This window comes from Chiloscyllium plagiosum, chromosome 16 (assembly GCF_004010195.1).
Source record: "Chiloscyllium plagiosum isolate BGI_BamShark_2017 chromosome 16, ASM401019v2, whole genome shotgun sequence".
Lineage (NCBI taxonomy): Eukaryota > Metazoa > Chordata > Chondrichthyes > Orectolobiformes > Hemiscylliidae > Chiloscyllium > Chiloscyllium plagiosum.
This window is the reverse complement of record NC_057725.1, coordinates 40,544,405-40,567,318: the sequence shown is the minus strand read 5'-3', so window position 1 is coordinate 40,567,318 and position 22,914 is coordinate 40,544,405. Positions and strand designations below refer to the sequence as shown.

At 39.4% G+C, this 22,914-nt stretch overlaps 1 protein-coding gene across 3 annotated transcripts in view; it reads left to right on the top strand.

Moving 5' to 3' along the window:
* Window positions 1–22,914, top strand: part of sbf2 (SET binding factor 2) — a 582,458-nt gene that overhangs the window by 328,832 nt on the left and 230,712 nt on the right. For all 3 annotated transcript variants that reach the window (XM_043705903.1, XM_043705905.1, XM_043705904.1), the window contains exons 7-11: window positions 914–1,046; window positions 4,227–4,335; window positions 6,339–6,452; window positions 17,676–17,753; window positions 17,858–17,971. In XM_043705903.1, coding sequence (XP_043561838.1) covers window positions 914–1,046; window positions 4,227–4,335; window positions 6,339–6,452; window positions 17,676–17,753; window positions 17,858–17,971 — 548 coding nt within the window. The remainder of the gene's footprint in view (window positions 1–913; window positions 1,047–4,226; window positions 4,336–6,338; window positions 6,453–17,675; window positions 17,754–17,857; window positions 17,972–22,914) is intronic.

Below are 22,914 nucleotides of genomic sequence, written 5' to 3'. Positions count from 1 at the left end.
TCATGGGGACTGTGAGGAGTGCTTTGCATACTTTAAATGGAATGTGTGTAATGATACATTTTGGCCTTATTTCAATTTGTAACACAGACAACATAACACTGTGGCTATCAAATTTTAACCTTTGGAATGGGGATTAATTTAACGAAAAAATGATATATAACTGAGCTTTATGTTTAGAGATAATGTATTTAGACATACAAATTTTCATTTAAATAAGTCATTCATATTTAATATTGCAGTTTTATTCTTTAGTATTAATTAGTTTTTAACGCAAGTATCCAATACATTTGAGGTTCGTGCAGACAAAACACTTGATGGAATTATGCATATTCTAAGATAGTATTAAAAACCTTCATTACTTTTTCTTCACTCTTGGCACATTGATGGTAGTGAGAAGGCAGTGTTTATTGTCTATTCCTTGTTACTCTGAGAATATTAAGACAGAACTCCATTTCCAGTATAGATCTTTGTAGGTGTTAATGAACCCAGTGAGTTTAATGAAGGTTTGCACTTTGAATGATCATACCTGGTAATCTTTTAGTTTCCCATGGATATCTTGACTTGGGGGCTAAAATTGATGACTGACTGTCATTGTATATTAAGTTATTTCTAAATTATTTTTTGTGGCATGTGAGTATCATTGGCAGCACAAGTATTTGTGCCCAGACCGAATTACATTGAGATCTCGATTTTTGACCCAGCGACAAGCAAGGAACAATGGCATATATTTTCATGTCAGGATGGTATATAATATTTTATATGCCACTCTAAGTAAAATACCTATAACGTGCTTGTTAATGTAGAATTAGTGAATTAAGCCATTCGAATTTATAGGATGCGTAAGTTTGGGGTTGTTTAGGAATGAAATTGTTCTTGTAGCACAGTCATTTTAATCAACTTTTTCTTTTCAAAGGTATCCAGCAAGTGTTCAGCCTTTTCTGTGCTGTGCTCACAGAAAATAAGGTTCTTTTTCATTCAACCAGCTATCAAAGACTCAGTGAAGCATCCAGAGCACTGGAGTCTTTAATATTTCCTCTAAAGTATAGGTGAGACTTTTGTTCTTATAGTGCTGTTTAATAACTTAAATAGTTCACTGTTTTGCTCCTTTCTCATACTGTTTAGATATCTATATGTTTTAAAGCATTGTGTGTGTTCTCCAGTGGGATCAACCATTAGAATACATGATCGATAGTTTTTGGATTGATTTTCAGGCTAATCCAAAAATTAGGCAAGCACTAAAAATGCAACTGGCAGATAAAGATAAAACTTAGATTATAGTAGAAATTAGTGAAATGAAAGCAGTCATTACGTTCCGACATTATGGAATGCAGTGTTTAGTCTGAAAGGTTGTAAAATGCCTAATCCAAAGAGGAATTGCTGTTACTTGAACTTAGTTTGACCTTGATTATTCTTCTTTAGGCATTTGCACACCCTCTGGATTATTTATTTTGTTTTGTTATTTGTCCCATTACATACCCTTCTTTAGCATTACATGAACATTGATTTAGCCATTTAATTTCTCTTGACTTCAACCTAACTCAAGTCTTTCCCTCCGTACTTATTTTTATCTGTTAGCGCTCTTACCTCTTCGACTTCTAATGCAAAAACAAATTTGAAAAGTAGACTGTTCCTGACACCACCGATGCTGTCAAAATTGCTGAGTATTTCCAACTTTATTTAATTTCAGATTTCCAGCATCACAATACATTGCTTTTACATAATTTAGATTATTGCATGATTTACAGGCACTGAGACTTTACATTAAGAGCTACTCCAAAGGAAACCTACAGCGTTGATTCATGCTAGCTAGCTTGCAGACTACTTTGAAGTTATGGTCCTCAATTTGTTCTCTAGAGTTAGTGCAGAACTTTATTGCCATTGATGGTAGCAGTAAGAAGTGTTACATTCCACATGAAGTCTGACAACTTTTTATAAAAATGAAACCCCCATGATGTCAACACAAAAAAAGATAATGGACAAGAGTTCACTATTATTCACAAGTTGCACTAACAAAGAACCTAAAATCAATATGATTGAAACACTAAATGACAGGTAAAGAATATTTTAAATAGTATGTCAAATTGCAGTTTATTAATCATTACAGCAAAAATACAATTGACTTAGTTACTTAATCCTAAGCACTCACATTACTTGCTGCCCAAATGTACAATCTCTGTCTTTTTCATTTGGTTTCTCATGCATGGGTCTCTCATTTCCTTCTCTAATTTGTTCCCTGAGTAATGTTCACTGGCAGCCAAAGGTACACAACTGTGGAACCTTCCTAGCCAAGACTCCTTGGAGACCCCATTTTCTAATCTCTTTGAACAGTCAAGCAAAATTTGAAATAGAATTAGTCCTGTCCAGTCCACAATCCCCTAGACTCTGTGTCTTTGGTTTCTGTCCTTTTATTACATACGTGGCTTCTATGTAAAAAAGAAGCTGGTCCCTTCAACTACAGATTCTGGTCTGCACACAGTTATCTGTATTTCTAGGCTTTATGGCCACTTAGATGTCAAATTACCCTTTGCTTTTTAACTTCTTCATCACCATTGCAATATTAAGTCACATGCACATTTCTCAGAATTGTAATGACCTTGATAAGACGAACTAATTGTCCTTTCCAGAACAATTCTGGTGTTCTAAAAATAAGAAAGAGAATCTGCTCTTTCAGTGTCAGATTTGGAGCAGTTTTGTTAGTTTTCTTTAATTATTTACTTGTGCAAAGTAGGGATCACTGGCTGACCAGCATTTATTGCCTATCCCTAGCCACCCTTGAGAAGGTGGTGGTGAGCTGCAATCTTGAAACACTGCAGTCCACATTCTGTAGATTGACCCACAATGCTCTTAGGGAGGGAATTCCAGGATTTTGACCGAGTGACAGTGAAGGAATGGTGATATAGTCACTACATTCCCTATAGAAGTTGATTGGTTGTTTTCTAAATTAATTGTACACAGAATCTTTTCAGTGAGTAGAGAATAAAATCATTAATTGCATCATTATGACCAAAAGAAGTGTTTTCACCTCATTGTGCCATTCAGCCATCACTTTGGTTGGATTTGAGTAAAAAACTTCATTTGTCAGTCAAATTGTCCAGTGTTATTATCAATGCTTTGTTTGCTGCCAGGCAGTTAATTTTGAGAGTGCATAATGCTTTTAAATCTGTGTTTTGGTGTCTGTTGACCTAAGGTCCTTTTTGGGAGAGGCATGTTACATTGACAGCCTGGGCTGGATTCATCTATAAAAATCTGTTTCTGTACTGCTTTGTTTTATCTTTGTAAAATATTTTGTGTGGAAAGTTTGTTTTTTGTAGTGACCAATGAATCAAGTTGGTTTAAAAAAAAAACACTTTCCATAACACTTCTGCAAGATACCCTTTGAGGAATAAATTCCTGAGAGTCCGGTTACCATTCATATATATAAATAAACCAAGCAATTTACAGTCAGTAAGGATCTATGAAAAATAATGAGGAAAATGTCCAATTAAATAGCTGAGACAGGGATGCTGCCAATAAGAAAAATAATCTTTATCTTCCTTGAATTCCATGGAATCATGTAAATCTTCCTAAACTGATCGACAGCCTTTGCTTTCATACTTTACTCGATAGATGTAACTTTCCAAAATATAACCTGCACTATTATCAGTTGAGAAGTAGTATTAATGAACATTAGATTCTCAAGTCCCAGAATCGGGTTGGGATGCAAATTTTTGAATCCAAAGAACAATGCCCCATCTGAAACACTGAACAATAAACAAGTCATTTTTTAAAAATAGCGTATGATAGCCAGAGGATGTTTTAGTTTTACAGATACTGATGAGTTGTTCTAACATTGACATTATTCATTTATTTATTCATTCATTCATGAAATCCTAAACTAGTTTCATTGCGGTTGAGTATTAAAATTATACAGATCATGTCTTGATTCTGCTCAGTGATTAAACAAATAATGCTAATTCCTTTGTTTGTTTGAACTGATGATTAAATATGAAAAAACTCAGCCAGAATACATCTTTGATTTCAGCATTTTTTAATCAGTGAATTTATCAAGAAGCTACATTGCATTTGTGTTTGCTCTTCAAATGTTATTTATTAAGCATTGGTCTCCATAACAACCCAAAGTTGGTGGGGGAAAGGGATACTAATTGAAAATGCACTGAGGAAACAATTGTGACTTTTTTTGATTTCTGTATGAGGAGATTTATGCTGCCAACTCTCTCTTTCCCCAGTTACCCTTACATTCCGATTCTCCCTGCACGACTGTTGGAAGTGCTAAGCTCACCAACTCCATTTATCATTGGTGTACACTCAATGTTCCACAGTGAAATTAATGACCTGGTATGTTGCAGCCCTTTTAACTGTTATTCAGAAGACAATTCTGGATTCTTTCTGGGTTTTTTTACACAACATCATATATATGTTATTACCAAAAAGTGTTTTATTCACCAGAATTATGTACTGATTTGAAAGCAAATCATTTACTTAAGTTGTTTTTGTACGTCAGGATATCTGAACTTTTGAGATTAATTGCCTTGAGTCATATCAGAAAGCTTTTTAATAAATCAGCAACATGAGCATATGTGAAAGAGAGTTGCCAGCCTTCTGTGACATTTTTCTTTGCTTCAGCATACTCCAAAGCAGTTGGCTCAGGATAGCAATTGATTAAAATTGCAAAGGCATTTTTTTATCATGGTGATACATTCCTCTGGAAAGGTTATTCCTGAAAATAAAGCATGCATCAGTGCAAATATTTTGTCATTGATATATAAATTGATAGCCTGATGAGACAGAGGGTTGTAATACAATGATTAATTGCTTACAATTGAGTTTCATCAGAATGCTGGAAATTAGTGATTCAGAGGGTAGAGGGGCTCGTGCCTAAACTTTTTCAGCCTTCAGAAATGTTTGTTGTATAAAAGTTAAACTTTGCTAAAAAGACTAGAAGTTGAAGGTTTTTACCTTGCATTCACCAGGATTAGGATGCAAGATGCAAACTTGAAAAAATTGACACCAGTTTAAACAGCTTGAGAAGCAGGTGCTGAATAATTGGTTGCACCATCATTGACTTGGAGATGCACCAAGAACAACATGTCCCGTTGACCTTTCAGAGCAGGCAATATGCTGGCTGAGCTCAACCAGCCCATGTTTGCAAGCCTCAGAACAGTATGTTTACCAGTAGATATCGTTTTGCTATTGCAAAGTCATGTATTAAGTAATCCAGACTGTGCTAAGTGTTAGGAGAAAGTGATTCCTGATGAAGGGCTTATGCCCGAAACGTCGATTTTCCTGCTCAGCTGCTGCCTGACCTGCTATGCTTTTCTAGCACCACACTTTTTGGCTGTGCTAAGTGTTACACCAGAAACCAATTTAGATCATCAGTCAGGCTTGCAATGTGATATCTTCTAGCAGGTGCAAATGTATGTGTATTCACATACATTGCACTGTTTCAAACAAAAGGAAACTGTATATACTGTACGTGGTATGACTTCCATGAAAAAGCTACTATAGAGTCTGTTAATCTCTGCTGCATTCCCATGGCAACCCACTGGCCAATGAAGTGTTTGCCTACCTGGTTTGAGAACTACAAATTGACAGTTAGTTGTTTTTACTCCATAATCAATGTCACAGAAGGCCCAATTCATAAGAGCACACTTCTGTGTTCTTTAAATCAGTATCCCTTTTCTCAATTAGTGTTTCATGTCCTACTCCTGTTGGGCTGAAGACAAAAACCTTTAATGTCTTTCTCTTTTTAGCAATGTCTAAATGTGTGATCACCATCAACCTGTGACACTGTTACCAGTAGGGTTCCAGAAGTCCAGAGAAACTTGTCTTTTTAAAATTTAAATGCTATCACACTGGCTCGATTTGATGATACAAATCTAATGAAGATGACGGTAGACACCGGCACTGAACTGGATAAGCCACAATTGGATTTGAATTTCCTTAAGATGTTCTGAAATTTAAATTTGTAGTCTTCAAAATCAGAACACCAATAAAGAAAAAGTTGTTCATTTAAAACTAATAGATTCCTCCTGTTGGTAAAGAGGCATTTGTATGAGCAGGAATGTCAAATTAAATTAAGAACTTTAACTGAGTTGGAAAAATATTTTTCTCCATCCAGAGATGGAGATGGCATCGGAATCAATGACAGCATTGTTCATTAGGTATCAGGGAGAACAAAAAGGATTAGACTGCTGCTAGTGGAGAATAAATAGCATGTGGATTTTTTGAGCTGACTGCTTTGTTTTAATTTTGAGATTCCTATGTCTGTGTGATTGTTATTATTGCAAACTGATTTCCAGTTTTAATGTTTGTATTTGTTTCTGAATATTGTTTACTAGTTGGATGTGATCGTTGCTGATTTGGATGGTGGTACTGTTAAAATCCCAGAATGCATTCATCTATCCCAGTTACCAGAGCCTCTCTTACATCAAACTCAAACAGCACTTTCTCTTGTAAGTGGTGTCTTCCATAACAATATGATGAGAATTTGAACTTTGCCGCAACTATGTATGTATTCAAAATTCCAGTTGCATTGTTGAGCAAGCTGATTTAGTTATAGTCTAAAACAGGGTCTGTATGGTCGCTATGGGGGCATTTTATGAGATTTTCTCCCCAGGGAAAAGAATGTTATACTACAGCACAAATTTGACATGACTTATTTCTTTACTCTGGTTGTTTTCATTATTTCAATATCAGACATGCACTCTTGCAATGAAAGCATAACTCCTTGACAGAATTCAGTTGAGCACCGATTTATTTTTGTTCATTGAATCTCTTCATCCCTTTTCCTATCACTTCATTCTCTTTCATCTCATGTCTTCACCTTTACCACTGCTTTCTAGTTTGTTTCTCTGCTTTGGCTGCTCTATACAGCTCAAGATTAGAGTGGTGCTGGAAAAGCACAGCAGGGCAGGCAGCATCCAAGGAGCAGGAAAATCGCTGTTTTGGGCAGGAGCGCTTCATCAAGAATGAGGCTGGGAACCTCTGGAGTGGAGAGATAAATTGGGGGAGGATGGGGGTGTTGGGAGGGTGCAGAAGGTACCTAAGAGTGCAATAGGTTGATGGAGATGGGTTAAAGGTGGTAGATCAGAGAGGAGGGTGGAGCGGATAGGTGGGAAGGAAGATTGGCAGGTAGGACAGGTGCTGAGGATGGTGCTGAGCTGGAATCTAAAGCGCTTTGCGAGGAGGCATCCAGTCATCCCAATGTAAAGGAGACTGCATCGGGAGCAACGGATACAATAAATGATATTAGTGGAAGTGCAGGTGATGGATGTGGAAGGCTCCTTTGGGGTCTTGGAGGTGAAGTGAGGAGAGGGGGAGGTGTGGGCACAAGTTTTGCAATTCCTGCGGTGGCAGGGGAAGGTGCCAGGAGGGGAGGGTGTGTTGTTGGGGGACGTGGACCTGACCAGGTCGTCACGGAGGGAACGGTCTTTGCGGAAAGCAGATGGGGTGGGGAGGGAAATATATCCATGGTGGCGGAAATGTCGGCGAATGATGCGGTTTATGCAGAGGTTGGTGGGGTGGAAGGGGAGGACTGGGGGGTTCTGTCCTTGTTGCGGCTGGAGAGGTGGGATTTGAGGGCGGAGGTGCGGGATGTGGATGAGATGTGTTTCAGGGCATTTTCAACAAGTGGGAGGGGAAGTTATGGTCTTGAAAGGAGGAGGCCATCTGGTGTGTTCTGTGGTGGAACTGGTCCTCCTGGGAGCAGATATGGGGAGACGGAGGAATTGGAATTGGGAATACGGGATAGCACTTTTGCAGGAGGCAGGGTGGGAAGAGGTGTAATCCAGGTGGCTGTGGGAGTCGGAGGGTATGTAAAAATTGTCAGTGTTGCCCTGTACAGCTGTTCTGTTGATGTCCATTACGGTTTTACCCTCCCTCGTTATCCTTGATATTTTTCAGTCCATTCCATCCTAGGCTGATTTTCTTGCCTAAAGGTTTTTCTCGCTTCAACAACTGGCTTTTATTTGGCAGTCTATCCGTTGTATCCACAAGATCTGACAAAGCCATTGCTGATAGAATTTCTTTAGCTTTCTCCTATGTGTTATTGATCTACTGACCACTGTAGTGTAGGAGTATAATGATGACAACTACTCTGTGCCAGGGCTCAAAATACATGCGTGATGGATAAATTCACCCCAAAAATAACAAAAATGACTGGGAAAATAAAACCACTGGAGCAAAGTCATTCTATATATGTACATTGGACAGTATCTGTATGGAGTTGCTCTTCCAATTGCCAGCAGATTCTATCCCACATTTGCTGCTCATAGACTCACTCTTGGTTGCTATTGGCTATGTCTGGCCCTTGGGAGTCTGACGGAGGCTGCTAGGATCATGCATGATGTTGTGAAAGGGTTGAGAAAAGGTTTATAAGGATGTTGCCAGGGTTGAAGGGTTTGAGATATAGGGAGAGGTTGAATAGACTGGGGCTATTTACCTTGGAGTGTTGGAGGCTGAGGGGTGACCTCATAGAGGTTTATAAAGTCATGAGGGGCATGAATGGGATAAATAAACAAGGTATTTTTTCCCAGGGTGGGGGGGTCCAAAGCTAGAGGGCATACCTTTAAGATGAGAGGGGCAAGATTTAAAAGGGACCTAAGGGGCAACTTTTTTCACGCAGAGGGTGGTGGATGAATGGAATGAGCTGCCAGAGGAAGTGGTGGAGGTCGATACAATTATAACTTTGAAAAGCATCTGGATGGGTATATGATTAGGAAGGGTTTGGAGGCATATTGGCCAAAACCTGGCAAATGGGACTAGATTTATTTAGGATATGGTCAGCATGAATGTGTTGGACCAAACGGTCTGTTTCTCTGCTCTATATCTCTATGACTCTGAGTACAAGAGGATGGAGAGAAGAAGGGAGCTGCACTCAGTCTGGGTAACAAGAAGAAGACTGCATTGAGTGAAGGGATGAGGCTGCAAAAGGTAGAGAACATTCTATTTCAGAGGATGGATACTGTTCTTTGGAGCCATGAGCTTGAGTCCTGAAGGTTGTATTGTCTGCCTGGTACAATGGTTTAAACTTATTTCATCATAACTGAGAGGAACTTGGAGTGATGGGGAGGGATCCAGTTGTCGTCTTCCACATTGGTAAGAACAACATTGGTGGGACTGGAAAGGAGGCTTTGCTGATAGAAATTAAACAATAACCAAATTAAAAGCAGAAATTATAACCTGAGCCACAGGAAAACTGGCACAGGGTAAACAAAACTGAAGGACTTAAAATGCATGGTTTTGGGAGGAATGGGTTTTGGTTGCAGGGCACTGACACCAGCGCTGGAATGGAAGTAAACTATTCCAGGGGATAGGCTTCAGTTGAACCATCCTGGGAACATAATTGAAGTTGTGACGAGGACTTCAAGCTGAATAGTGGATTGGAGATTGGGTGGGATAGGAGGGTGGTTTCATTGTCCTTGTAATGGCTGCAAGATTATGTTTCTCAGAGATCAAACTGAAAAACTGCATATGTAGAAATATGTACTTTCCAAAGAACAGATTATAAGGAATGGTGGGGTACGTACAAAATGGAAGACTTACAACAGCAAGAAATGATCTTGAATTGGAAATGTAAAATCCATATGGGATGATGATAAGAAATTACAAGAGGAAGAACAACACTAAAGAGTTATATTTTAGGACTTGGAATAAATCAGGAGATAATTTTGGGGCGGCACGGTGGCACAGTGGTTAGCACTGCTGCCTCACAGCACCAGTGGGATGATGATAAGAAATTACAAGAGGAAGAACAACACTAAAGAGTTATATTTTAGGACTTGGAATAAATCAGGAGATAATGAGACCGTGTATAAAAGGAAGTACATTTAATCATGGATACTCTAATCCTCATATTAGTTGGGAAAATCAAACTGACAGAGAGAGCTACAAGGAAGAATTTTCCCTTCTCATGTGGTTGAAGATGCCCTCCTACACAGCTCATCTACATCCTGTACCTCTGCCCTCAAACCCCACCCCTCCAACTGTAACAAGGACAGAACCTCACTATGCACCCTAGGAATCTTCGCATAAATCGCATCATCCGCCGACATTTCTGCCACCTCCAAACGGACCCCACCACCAGAGATATATTTCCCTCCCCACCCCTTACCGCTTTCCGCAAAGACTGTTCCCTCCGTGACTACCTGGTCAGGTTCATGTCCCCTAACAAACCACCCTCCCATCCTGGCACCCTTCCCTGGAATTGCAAAACCTGTGCCCACACCTCCTCCCTCACTTCCATCCAAGGCTCCGGAGCCTTCCACATCCATCAAAGTTTCACCTGCACATCCACCCATGTCATTTATTGTATCCGTTGCTCCCGATGCCATCTCCTCTACATTGTGGAGACTGGACTTCTCCTCGCAGAGCACTTTAGGGAACATCTCTGGGACAGCCGCACCAATCAACCCCACCACCCTGTGGCCCAACATTTCAACTCCCCCTTCCACTCTGCTGAGGACATGCAGGTCCTGGGCCTCCTCTTTCACCACCCGACGCCTGAAGGAAGAAGGCCTTACCTTCCGCCTCGGAACACTTCAACCCCAGGGCATTGATGTGGACTTCACCAGTTTCATCATTTCCTCTCCACCCACCTTATCCTAGATCCAAACTTCCAACTCTACACTGCCCTCTTGACCTGTACTCTTTGCTACCTTCTCCCCAGCAACCCCCCCAACTTTATCTCTCCACCCTGGAAACTCCCTACCTCCATTCCTGATGAAGGACATTTGCCCAAAACGTCAATTTTCCTGCTCCTCAGATGCTGCCTGACCTGCTGTGCTTTTCCAGCACCACTCTAATCTAAACTCTGGTTTCCAGCATCCAGTCCTCACTTTTGCCTACAAGGAAGAATCTGTAGAGTGTATGTAAAACAGTTTCCTAAAGCAATATGTTGTGGATCCAACCAAGGGTCAGGCTATTTTGGATCAGCTAATGAATAATGAAGCCTGTTTAATAAGTTATTTCAGAGTAAAATGTCTCTTAAGAAACAGTGACCAAAACATGATAGAATTAGTATTCAATCTGAGAATGAAAAGCCTGGGTCAGAAACATCTACGATAACTTCAATTAAGGTAATTACAAAACAATAAAGTTGGATTCGCTGCAATGAACTGTGAAAGGAGTTGTGTAAAAAGATATTTGAGGAACAATGGCAGACGTATGAGAAAACAGTTCACAGTTCACAACAAAGATCTATCCAAGTGAGGAAGAATGATGTTAGGGAGGGGATGAACCACCATGATCTGGGGGAAGTTAAGCACTGTATCATATTGAAAGAAGAAACATAAAGTGTGGCAAAGATTATTGGTCAGCCAGTTGATTGGGAAACTCGTGGAAACCAGCAAAAGGGAGCCAGAAAAAGGGATGGAGAAAATACATTTTAGCGTAAACTAGCAAGTAATATCAAATGGATAGTGAGATCTTCCTTTAAATGTATAAAATGGAAACGAGAGATTGAAGTGAACTCCTTAGAGAATGAGGCTGGTAAATAATACTGGGGACCTAGGCAATGGCAGAGGAGTTGAATGAATATTTTGCACAGTCTCCATCGTAGAAGACACAAATAGCATTCCTGAAAAATAGATAAGGAGCCAACATGGGAGAAGAAATAAGTACAATAATTATCATGAAAGAGAAAGTACTAGGCAATCTAATGTGGCTAAAGGCTGGTAAGTCACTGGACCTGATGGTTCTTTTAATAGCATAAGTTGAAGCCCAGGATTAGGGGCCCAGACCAAAAGAGAGAGTGACTTCACATGAAAACTGAAAGTTTATTTGTTTGGTGATAGTTAATTTGACTGTCTGCTATAGGTTACTTTCAGATTGAAGGTAAATAGGGGAAACTTTTACAGGTTATGAACAAAAGACCAGTAGGAAATCTTTAAAAAGTTCAAATTAAGAACTAAGTAATTAAAATGCAGGGGCAGTTGATGTGTTATACCTGCATAATTGTGGAACTAATGGACCCCATTTTAGTTCATTGTGACCACATCTGTCACAGGTGTTGGTTGCTTGAGGAACTCTGGCTCAGAGTTGATGAGCTCAAGTCTGAGCTTCAAAAACTGTGACACATCAGGGAAGGGGAGAATTACCTGGACCTGTACTTCAGGAGGCAACCACATCCCTTAGATTAAGTACCTCAAATTTGGTAGGGGCAGGAGAGTGTGACTGTGAGCAAGGTAGGTAGAGGGATCCAGGAGGTGTAATGCTGAAGGAGCCTCACGCCTTAATCTTGTCTAATAGTTGTGAGATTCTTACTCCCTGCATGGATTAGTGCAGGGGATATGCAGGGAGGATGAGCAACCTGACCAATGCACTGTGGTATACGGAACCAGTCAAGAGAAATATGAAATGTAGTTGTAATCAGAGACAGTATAGTCAGGGGAGTAGACACTGTCCTCTGGCCAGGATTGAGAGTCCTACAGACTGTGTTGCTTACCTGGTGCCTGCGTTCAGGATATCTCATCCAGGCTGCAGAAGTACTTGGAGTGGGAGGAGAAAGATCCAGTTGTTGTGATATAGGTAGAAAGAGGTTCTACTGAGGTAATATGAGTAGCTAGGGCTAAATTACAAAGCAGAATCAAAAAGTTAATAATCGCTGGATTACAATCTGAGCCACGACGAATTGGCGCAGGATCATCAAGATTAAAGAGGTAAATGCATGGGTCTAAGATTGGTGTGGGAGAAATGGGTTTGAATTCATGGGATATTGGCACCAGTACTAGAGAAGGAGGGAGTTGTTCTGATGGGACAAGCTCCACCTGAATCATGCTGGGCTTCGAAACTTTTGTGAATCGCCTAGAGTTATGGATGGGGCTTTAAAATAAATAATTGTGGGGGCGAGGGTGTAATGTTCAGTAACATGGAAAATACTGGAACATGTTACAGGGGAGGAGGGCTCAGCAGAGGTGATTAAAGTTTCCAGAACAAGTAATTGGACAGAGAGCATGGAAAGCCTCAAGGATCTAACTGCAGGTACAACACAAAGGGGGGAAGCTATCAGAAAGGGACCAGTCAACACAGGTCTGAGGGTGCTGTACTTAAATGCATGCAGTGTACGAAACAAGATAAATGACCTTGTAGTGCAGATCTTGCTGCATTCCCAGATAACCACCTTCGCTGTCCACTATATCACCAAACTTGGTATCACCAACAAACTTACTAACCAGACCTCCCAAATTCTTATCCAAGATATTTATTACCTGGACAGGAACTTGCTGGCCGTGAACCCTCATTAACTCATTTTGAAAGCCTCCCACAATCAACCTTTGAAAGTGTCTGTCGAAAACCATCAAAATTGGCCTTGCCCCAATTTAAAATTTTAGCTTGAACTTGCAGGTGGACTGGGAAAATCAGGTTAGTAGCAGAACTCAAGAAAAGGAATTTATGGAGTTTTTTTGGAGCAGTTTGTGGTACAGCCCATTACGGAACAAGCAGTTCTGGATTTGGTAATGTGTTATGAGGCAAACTTGACTAGGGAGTTCAAGGTGGAAAGACCCCTCAGGAGAAGTAACCAGAATGTGATAAATTCACCATGCTGTTTGGGAGGGATAAGCTAGAATCAAATGTAACAGTATTACAATTGAGTCAAGGTAACTAGAAAGACATGAGGGAGGTGCTGGCCAGAGTTGATTGGAAGGGGAGCCCATAAGGTAGGAGTTTCTGGGGCTATTTTGGGAGGCATAGCAGAAACACATCCCAAGAAAGAAGAAACGTACTAAAGGGAGGATGAGGCAACAATGGATAACAAAGGAATTCACGGTACAGTACAAGAGCAAAAGAAAAAGCATACAATATGGTAACAATTAGTGGGAAGCCAGAGGTTTGGGAACCCTTTAAAACCATTGGAGGATAACTAAAAAAAGGAGTGGCAGATGAAGTTTAATTTAGATAAATGCAAGGTGCTGCATTTTGGAAAAGCAAACCAGAGCAGGACTTGTACATTTAATGGTAAGGTCCTGGGGAGCATTGCTGAACAAAGAGACCTTGGAGTGCAGGTTCATAGCTCCTTGAAAGTGGAGTCACAGGTAGTTAGGATAGTGAAGAAGGCGTTTGGTATGCTTTCCTTTATTGGTCAGAGTACCGAGTATAAGAGTTGGGAGGTCATGTTGCAGCTGTACAGGACGTTGGTTAGGCCACTTTTGCAATATTGTGTGCAGTTCTAGTCTCCTTCCTATCAGAAGGATGTTGTGAAACTTGAAAGGGTTCAGAAAAGATTTACAAGGATGTTGCCAGGGTTAGAGGATTTGAGCTACAGGGAGAGCCTGAATAGGCTGGGGCTATTTTCCCTGGGGCATTGGCGGCTGAGGGATGACCTTGTAGAGATTTATAAAATCATGAGGGGCATGGATAGATAAAGTCTTTTCCCTGGGGTCGGGGAGTCCAGAACTAGAGGGCAAAGGTTTAGGGTGAGAGGGGAAAGCTGTAAAAGAGACCTAAGGGGCAACTTTTTCCACGCAGAGGGTGGTGCGTGTATGGAATGTGCTGCCAGAGGAAGTGGTGGAGGCTAGTACAATTGCAACATTTAAAAGGCATCTATCTGGATGGATGTATGAATAGGAAGGGGTTAGAGTGATATGGACCAAGTGCTGGCAAATGGGACTAGATTAGGTTGGGATATCTGGTCAGCATGGAAAAAGGGGCTGTTTCCGTGCTGTACATCTCTATGACTCTAATAAGAGGGGGAGAAGATGAAGTAGGAGAGTAAACTAGCTAGTAATATAAAAGAAGATTGCAAGAGCCTTTTTAAATATACAAATGATAAGAGAGAGGCAAGAGTGAAATTTGGACTGCTCCACAGTAGCACACCAGAACTTTGAGAGTCAGAGGTGAGAGTAGTGGCCATCATGAACGAGAATGTGTTGGGGTCTAAAAGTGGATAAATCAACCACACCTGATGGATCCACCCCAGAGTTCTGAAGGAGAAAGCTGAGGAGATTGTGGGGTGTATTGATCATGAACTTTCAGGAATCACTGGAGTTAGGGAAGATCCCAGAGGATTGGGAAATGGCCAGTGTAGAACACTGTTTGAAAAAGGAGGGAGGCAGAAGGCAGGAAATTACACCTGACCTCAGTCGTTGGTAAGATTTAAGAGTCCATAATAAAGGATAAGATTGTGGATCACTTGGCAATGCATGGTAAAATAGGACTGAGTAAACGTGGCTTCGTCAAGGGGAGGTCATGCCAGACAAATCTGTTAGAAATCTTTGAGGAAACAACAAGCAAATTAGGCAAAGGAGAGCCAGTGGATGTGATCTATTTTGATTTCTGGAAGGCATTTGATAAGATGTTGCATGGCAGGCTGTTAAATAAAATCAGAGCCCAGTGTTCGATGCAAGATACTGGCATGAGGATTGCCTGACTTGCAAAAGGCAGAGAGTAGGGATAAAGTGCTTTATTTCAGGATGGCATCCAGTGACTAGTGGAATTGCATAGGGGTCAATGTTGGGAGTACAATTATTCATGTTGTACATTAACAATCTGGATGAAGGAACTCAGGGCAACGTTGCTAAGATTGCAAATGAAATTAAGGTAGGTAAAAGGTAGATGTAATGTTGAGGAGTTGGGAAAGTTGTAGAAGGACTTGTACAAGCTAGGAGAGTGGGTAAAGAAGTGGCAGACGGAATGCACTGTGGAGAAAATGTGATATCATGCAATTTGATTGGAAAAATAGAAGAGTTGAATGTTATTAATAGAGAAAACCTTCAGAAAGCTCTGGAACAGAGGAATTTGGAAATCTTCATGCATAAATCATAAAAAAGCTGACATCCAGGTTCAGCAGGTAATAGAGAAAACAAATGGAATGTTGACCTTTATTTCAAATGAAATGGGAGATAAAAAATAGGCTAGTCTTGCTAAGGTGAGACACTGCACTAGTTAGATCACACTTGGAGTACTATGAACAGTTTTGGACCTGATGTCTAAAATGACATACTGGCATTGGAGGCAAGCCAGAAAACAGCTTACTAGGTTGTTCTTGCTCGTTTTGCCTTCTAAAGAGAGCTTGAGTAATCTGGGCCTATATTCATTCAGAGTTCCAACTACTGAGAGTAGACCTTATTGAAATATAGAAGATTCTTCTGGGCTTGACAGAATAGTTTCAGTAAGCTTTTTTCCTCTTGTGGGAGAGTATAGAATCAGGTGGTATAATATGAGTCAGGTGTTGCCCATTTAAGAAAGAAATTAGGAAAGATTTCTTCTCTCAAAGTGTAGTGGAGTTTTGGAATTCTACAATGCAGAGGGCTGCAGAGATTGAATTGTTAAGTACATTCAAGACTGGGATAGATAGATGTGGAATCTGTAAGGGTATCAAGGGTATCGTCAAAAGGCAGGAAAGTGGAGTTGAGAAATATTAGATCATCCATGAACTCCTGCGCCTCTGGTCCAGGGTCTGGTTTCCGGCATCTGCAGTCATTGTTTTTACCTCATTGAATGGTGAGCAGATTCAATCGACCAGATTGACTATAAGACACAGAAACAGACGTAGACAATGTGTAAGTATCGAGGTTAAACGATTGTCTTGTTTTAATTGTGCTAGGTACAATTTCATGCACATTTGTCCATTTTAAAGAAATAAGTAAAATGTTAAAAATCTCACAACACCAGGTTATAGTTTAACAGGTTTAATTGGAAGCACAAGCTTTCAGAGCGCTGCTCCTTCATCAGGTGGTTCCAAAAGCTAATGCTTCCAATTAAACCTGTTGGACTATAACCTGGTGTTATGTGATCTTTAACTTTGTACACACCAGTCCAACACCGACATCTCCAAATCATAAGTAAGATGTTTGAATTTAGCAGCTTGAACAGAGTATGACACCTATCTCTTAAAAAGAACCATGAATTTTGGAAAGTGACTCGATTACTTTAGTGTATCTGTGGGACAAAGCAATTTGAAAAGGACATCCTGATACCATGCCAGACACATTTGTTCTTAATTGCTTAATATTACTTAGGATGTTAATGAATGTTAATCTAATAGTTGGCATTATTGGTAGGAGGATGTAATGTCATTTGTTCAGGTTATCTCAAACCACGCCAGCCTTGTACCTCTCTCCTCTCCACAAAAAAAACACAGTTGTCCCTTTTCCAAACAATGCTATCTACCTCCCCATCAAACAGAGCTTAACCCCTAACCTATCCTCCCCAGCAGTGAAGCATGGAACTGGAATGCAATCCCTCTGTAATTAATAAGCTTTCATTTATAGAGGTGAACAAATCAGTCACCACAGTTTTGGTCTTCCCTACCTGAAGGAGCGCAAATGTTAATGTGCACCACCTAAGTATTATTAACTATTAATTACACGAATACCCAATTAACAAGTGTATGGTATTGTTGTCCATTTTCTCCCTTTGCAGGTATATCATTTTGTTGACTTTTTTATGTTTGTAATTTTTGTTTGATAGAATTTAAAACAATATTGTTGAAAGTCTGCTCAGTATTTGTGTAATTTTCATTCCAGATGTTAACTCTTTAGAACTTTAGTGAGGAGATATTGTAATAGATGAGAAATTCTACTTTGACAATAGCCAAATGTCTCCTTTGTATAACAAATCAAAATTAACTGTACATTCAACAGCTTGTCTGCACAGTGATTAGTTTGAAGCTGAATCAACTATTGCTTGTTAAAATTCTGTTGCAGTAATCTGAACTGAATGCACTAATATTTTCATAGGTTATTCATCCAGATCTAGAAGTAGCTGATTATGCTTTTCCTCCTGCTCGTACAGCTCCTTCTAATCTAAGATTGTTGGTGAGTAGCAGTGAATTGTTCCATTTATCTTTACATCTATGATTAGATATTCATTACAGTACTTTCATCATAAAGTTTTAATCATGTTTATTTTTCCTTTATAGGATAAGGAAGTCAGGGCAGTTTTCCTTCGATTGTTTGCACAGCTATTCCAAGGATATAGATCATGCTTGCAACTGATTCGAATCCATCCTGAACCTGTAATAAACTTTCACAAGGTAAGTTACAAATGATAATTTACAAAGCTTTGAAATTAAGCAATCTTTTTTAATGTTTTGGAACTGCTGACATTTGGATGTAAATTAATGATGGGCAGCACGGTGACTCAGTGGTTAGCACTACTGTCTCACAGTGTCAGGGACTGGGGTTCAACTCAACTTTTGGCGATTGTCTGTGTGGAGTTTGCACGTTCTCCCATGTCTGCCTGGGTTTCCTCTGTGTGCTCTGGTTTCCTCCCACAGTCCAAACGTGCAGGTTGGGTGGATTGGCCATGGGAAATTGCCCTGTAGTGTCCAGGGATATGTGGGCTAGGTGGATTAGCCATGGGAAATGAGGGGTTACAGGGTGGGTCTGTGTGGGATGCTTTTCACTTAGTTCACTCAGTTTTATCATGATGTATTACCCTTGCATTGATATGCTAAAATTTATAGTTCAGTAGTTCTTGCCTGAGAAACATATGGAATAAGTCTGAAAGAGACAAGAGATCTGTATTTTCTAACTGCTGGATTTCCTCCATTAAGTGGAGAAGTTTGCATCTGCTATGTAAGGGCAGTCTGACTGTTCACTCTGCCTTTGACAAACTAACAGGTTATGTAGCTGAGAGTATTTTCATTCTCAGGTACGAGTCAAAGCTTTGCTTAAAATTAAAATGAATGGACTAGTGGGAACTGTAGTTGATAAGACACAGGTTGTTTAATTCTTTCTAGAGGTATATACTTACTTGACAAAACAAAACTAGTGTTCAGACTATAGTTTTTTTGTATTCCAAGAATGAGTATTATTATTTTTCCAGTTTTTCAAACTGTCATACTCAGTAACTTGATCATCATTCAATAATCATTTTATTACAGTTACTCGTAGGGTGATGATATTAGCAGTGGAATTCTGTAGTGCATTAATTGTTTAAGAATTTTCACGTTTCAATCTTAAGTAACTGTCTGATAGGCTTGTAAAGTGGACATGACATCCTTCTTGAAACAGTGATAACTGTAAAGACATTATCTAATGTAAACCAGGGCAAACTCAAGTAAAATAGATATTCTACTAAATGGATATAATGAGAAAGAACAATCTCCAATACTCTGCACAGAGTTATGGGAAGGAGTTCTTTAGGATGAATAAAGGGAAAAGCAGGCATGGCAAAAAGGTGACCCAATGGCAAAAGGGTGACTTTAAAGATTTAGCAGCGACAACTGTACATAAAATTAAAACATGCTTTGAATGAAAAGGTATTAAGAAAACAAATGAAACATGCCCTCAAATCAGAGCTAACTTGAGTAAAAGCTGATGCTGCAGACAAGACACTTGCCAGACAGCACTGGCTAATCACTGCTTGATCTGACAAGTTTGATTTCTGGTGCGGGCATTGAGTTAGTCAATTGTAAGTTGCCTGCCTTAACAATTAGTGCGCGGAGTTCTAAATCCAAGTCTGAGCAGGAGACTTACGAGGTACTGACAAACTTAATAAAAAAGCCATTGGTCATTGAGAAGCTTTGAATAGACTGGAAACACATCTACGTAATGCTAACATTTGTGTTGATACTATAGCTTTAAGAGGTATATTTTGTCCTTTTTTTAAAAAAAATAGCGGTTTTATCATCGAGGTTAGAGCTGTCTATTGGAAGTGCATAATGTAAACAGCTTGGGAGACCTTCAGGTTTTTTTTGGAAGTAAGAACAATAGAAGCAGCGTGAATGGATGGGGCAAGTTACCACAGAACCAGGATTTTCAGTTTTAATTTTTCAATAGCAACGACTGGGGTCTTGAAATTGGATGTGAAAGTTGTTGTTCCTCTCTTGGTTATAGCTAAAAATTGAGGGTTCTCTTCCTGCGACTAGATTTTCATGTGAGACAATCTGTTTTACTAAATTTGCCTTTGTCAAGGGTGTGTTAATGGAATGTTACTATATTAGAACAGTTTGAGTTAAGTAGCTAAATAATCTCTTACTCCGTTAAGTTTTCTAGTATACTTAAGTTATTCCAGTTTCCTCTTTCTTTTGTTGCACTTCAATTCTAGTGTTTGAATAAAGTGTGTTTTCCTTCAAATCTGGTAGTTTGCCCAATCGAAAAGAGGCCGGAATGCAATGCCTGGCACTTGTCTTCAAAATAAGAAAAAGTTAGGGTCTCGGTTCTCCTCTTAGTACAGAGCAAGACAAGACAGGCGGGAGTATTTGAACAAGACAGGAGGGAGTATTTTGTTCGGACAACTGATCTGATCGTAAACAAAGGAAGCCATACTGAACAAAATTACGTAAAAAAGCATGATTACATAGATTTTGTTTGATTCAATAGATAAAATGTGTACAAACACGGTATTGTTAAGAATTCATGAAATTTTACAAATAAAATCACTTTTCCACTAGAGTTTGAAATCGTGAAATTTTGCACTGACGTTTTCCTTGGTTTTATCCTGGTCCTTAATGGTGTTCTGTTTCTGTTTGGTGTCTTTCCACTGTCCAGACTAACCAAGTGTCATCCCTCCCTCCTCAGCGACCACCAAGCCCTTAGAGAAAGAGGGGCAGAATACAAGGGGAACATGAGAGAGAAGGAAGATTTTGTAATTGTTTTCAATTCCCATCCTCTCATCAATATTTTTTAAAGAGGTGTAATGTTTTCCTCGTGTTTCCTCCCATCAAGCTTTCCTCCTGTTTATTTTCACGTGTCGCCTCTTAGTACAGAGCAATGGAAAAGAAAATTTCAAACACATTTTTTGACTAAATTATCTGGAGAATAAGCTGAGGCAGAACATTGTTGGGTTTGCAAAACAGAGCGAGTCAATGGTGAGAGGGAATCTTGCTGGAGGAGCGAGCAGCTCGAGCTTGTACATATGTTGTTCTTGTGTGTCCATAGTCGCTAACCTTTGTCCTCACAGAGAGTAAGTATCTGAGACCCTTTTATAAAACGTGTAAGTCTTAACTCTAACGTCATGTCTCGAGTATATATTTGAAGTTAATTAGTAAAGCATACTTGCATCTATATTCCTGTTCAAATCTACAGAATGATGCATTAAATGGATGAGGAATAGAATTTTCCTACTTTAGTTGAAATGCATGTTTAGGGACCTTGAGATCTTGTTCAGATAATCCGAAGTTCAGATAATTGATGCTCGGATAACCAAAGCTTTTTGGTGGGGGGGGGTTGATTTGGTCTGGTCCATAACATACTCAAGAAGTAAGATAAAATTGATAAAGACAATTGCAGATTAATTATGTTCGCTTCCAGTCCATGAAAAATTAATGTGACAAAAAGGACCAAACATGATTAATAGCAATTAATGTAGATTCAGAACAAAATATCTGACTAGCCTTTCGAGACTATTTTGACAAAGTGACAAAGTAGACTTCAGAAAGCTAAATAATTTTGATTGCAAGTACAGAGACAATACATTTGATAATTCCATGCATGAGTTCCTTACATTCAAAATTGTGGGATTTCAGACTTCTTATTGGAAATATTGAAGCGACGTAGGAAAATAAGCAATGCTCATTAAAGTACTTGTGCTGGTTTGGAAGAGTAGTAATGATTGGAGAGCATTATGATTCAGGTTTAGGATGACTACTGATTCAAGTTTGTGTAATGACCAAGAGTTCAGAAACAGTGCGAAGTAATTAAATATGCAGACTGGGGGAGGCAGTGGAACTGGAAAGGGTATTTTAAATTAATTAATTAATTGGGGAAAATATGATATAAGAAAAATGATGGCTGAAATTAAATGCAGACAAATGCAAAATAACGCAGGAAGCAAGGAAATGTACATGCATATTTTCCATTAACGATTTTGAAGGAGCCAAGTGTCAAGCTGAAAGATATGAGTCCACAAAGATTTGGCACTATTTTTATACACAACTACTTGATTGTATCTTGAATTCAAGGAGGCAATAAAGCCTAACTCTCTTATGAAGTCCAATGTTCATAAGAAACTGCGTAGCTTAGAATTAGAAGTACTTGATAAGTGTAATTTAGTTTCGCATCCTTGCTTCTACATGTGGAAAATCCAAACCATAATTGATATTTTTTAATCTCTCCAGATTTCAATAATTAAGTCATTAACTTATGAGGGAGCATTTCTGTTAAACATGTTTGCAAAAAAATGACTCAATACAGTTGGTTCTGATATAACATGATAGTTCAGTTCCTGTGCTATCTCACATTATAAGAAAATCATGCAGTAACTATGCTATTTAAATTAATGGGGCCGGAATCATGTTCTTGCCAATCTAAGTAGGGTAAGTTTGCATTCTGCAGATAATGGTCTAAATTCTTCAATCGCGTTAAAGCCAATTCGCTTAGCAGAAACACGCTTAGCAGAAACAAATGTTCCTTATCCTGTCATTCATATTTGTTTTATTTTACTTGAATGTATGCCTGCATAATTGCTACTGACAGGTAGTGAATATGCTTCAAGTTATCTTATCCCAAATGTAGATACTCAATCACGCGTTAGAGACAAATTCCAAAATTTATATGATGTACGAAAATGGCTTTTTGAAGGTAAGTGACCATTTTTGAATCTCTATTTTTGGAGAATGTTCTATGAATAAACATACTGTAAATTGGCCTAGTCCAAGTATTTATCCCATCAATGCAATGACTCCAGCTTTCTTTACATAAGACTTTATTCTGTCATGGGATTTTGCATAACAGGCAAGAGCAGGATTTGTTTCCAATCCACAATATTCCTTGAAAATCTGTGCCTTCTTAAAATATACAGTTCGTCTGGTTTGATGTAACTATAGTTTGATTCATTGAAGAGAAAATGAGGTCTGCAGATGCTGGAAATCAGAGATGGAAATGTGTTGCTGGAGAAGCGCAGCAGGTCAGGCAGCATCTAGGGAACAGGAGAATCGACGTTTCGGGCATTAGCCCTTCTTCAGGAATGAGGAAAGTTGGTCCAGCAGGCTAAGATAAAAGATAGGGAGGAGGGACTTGGAGGAGGGGCGTC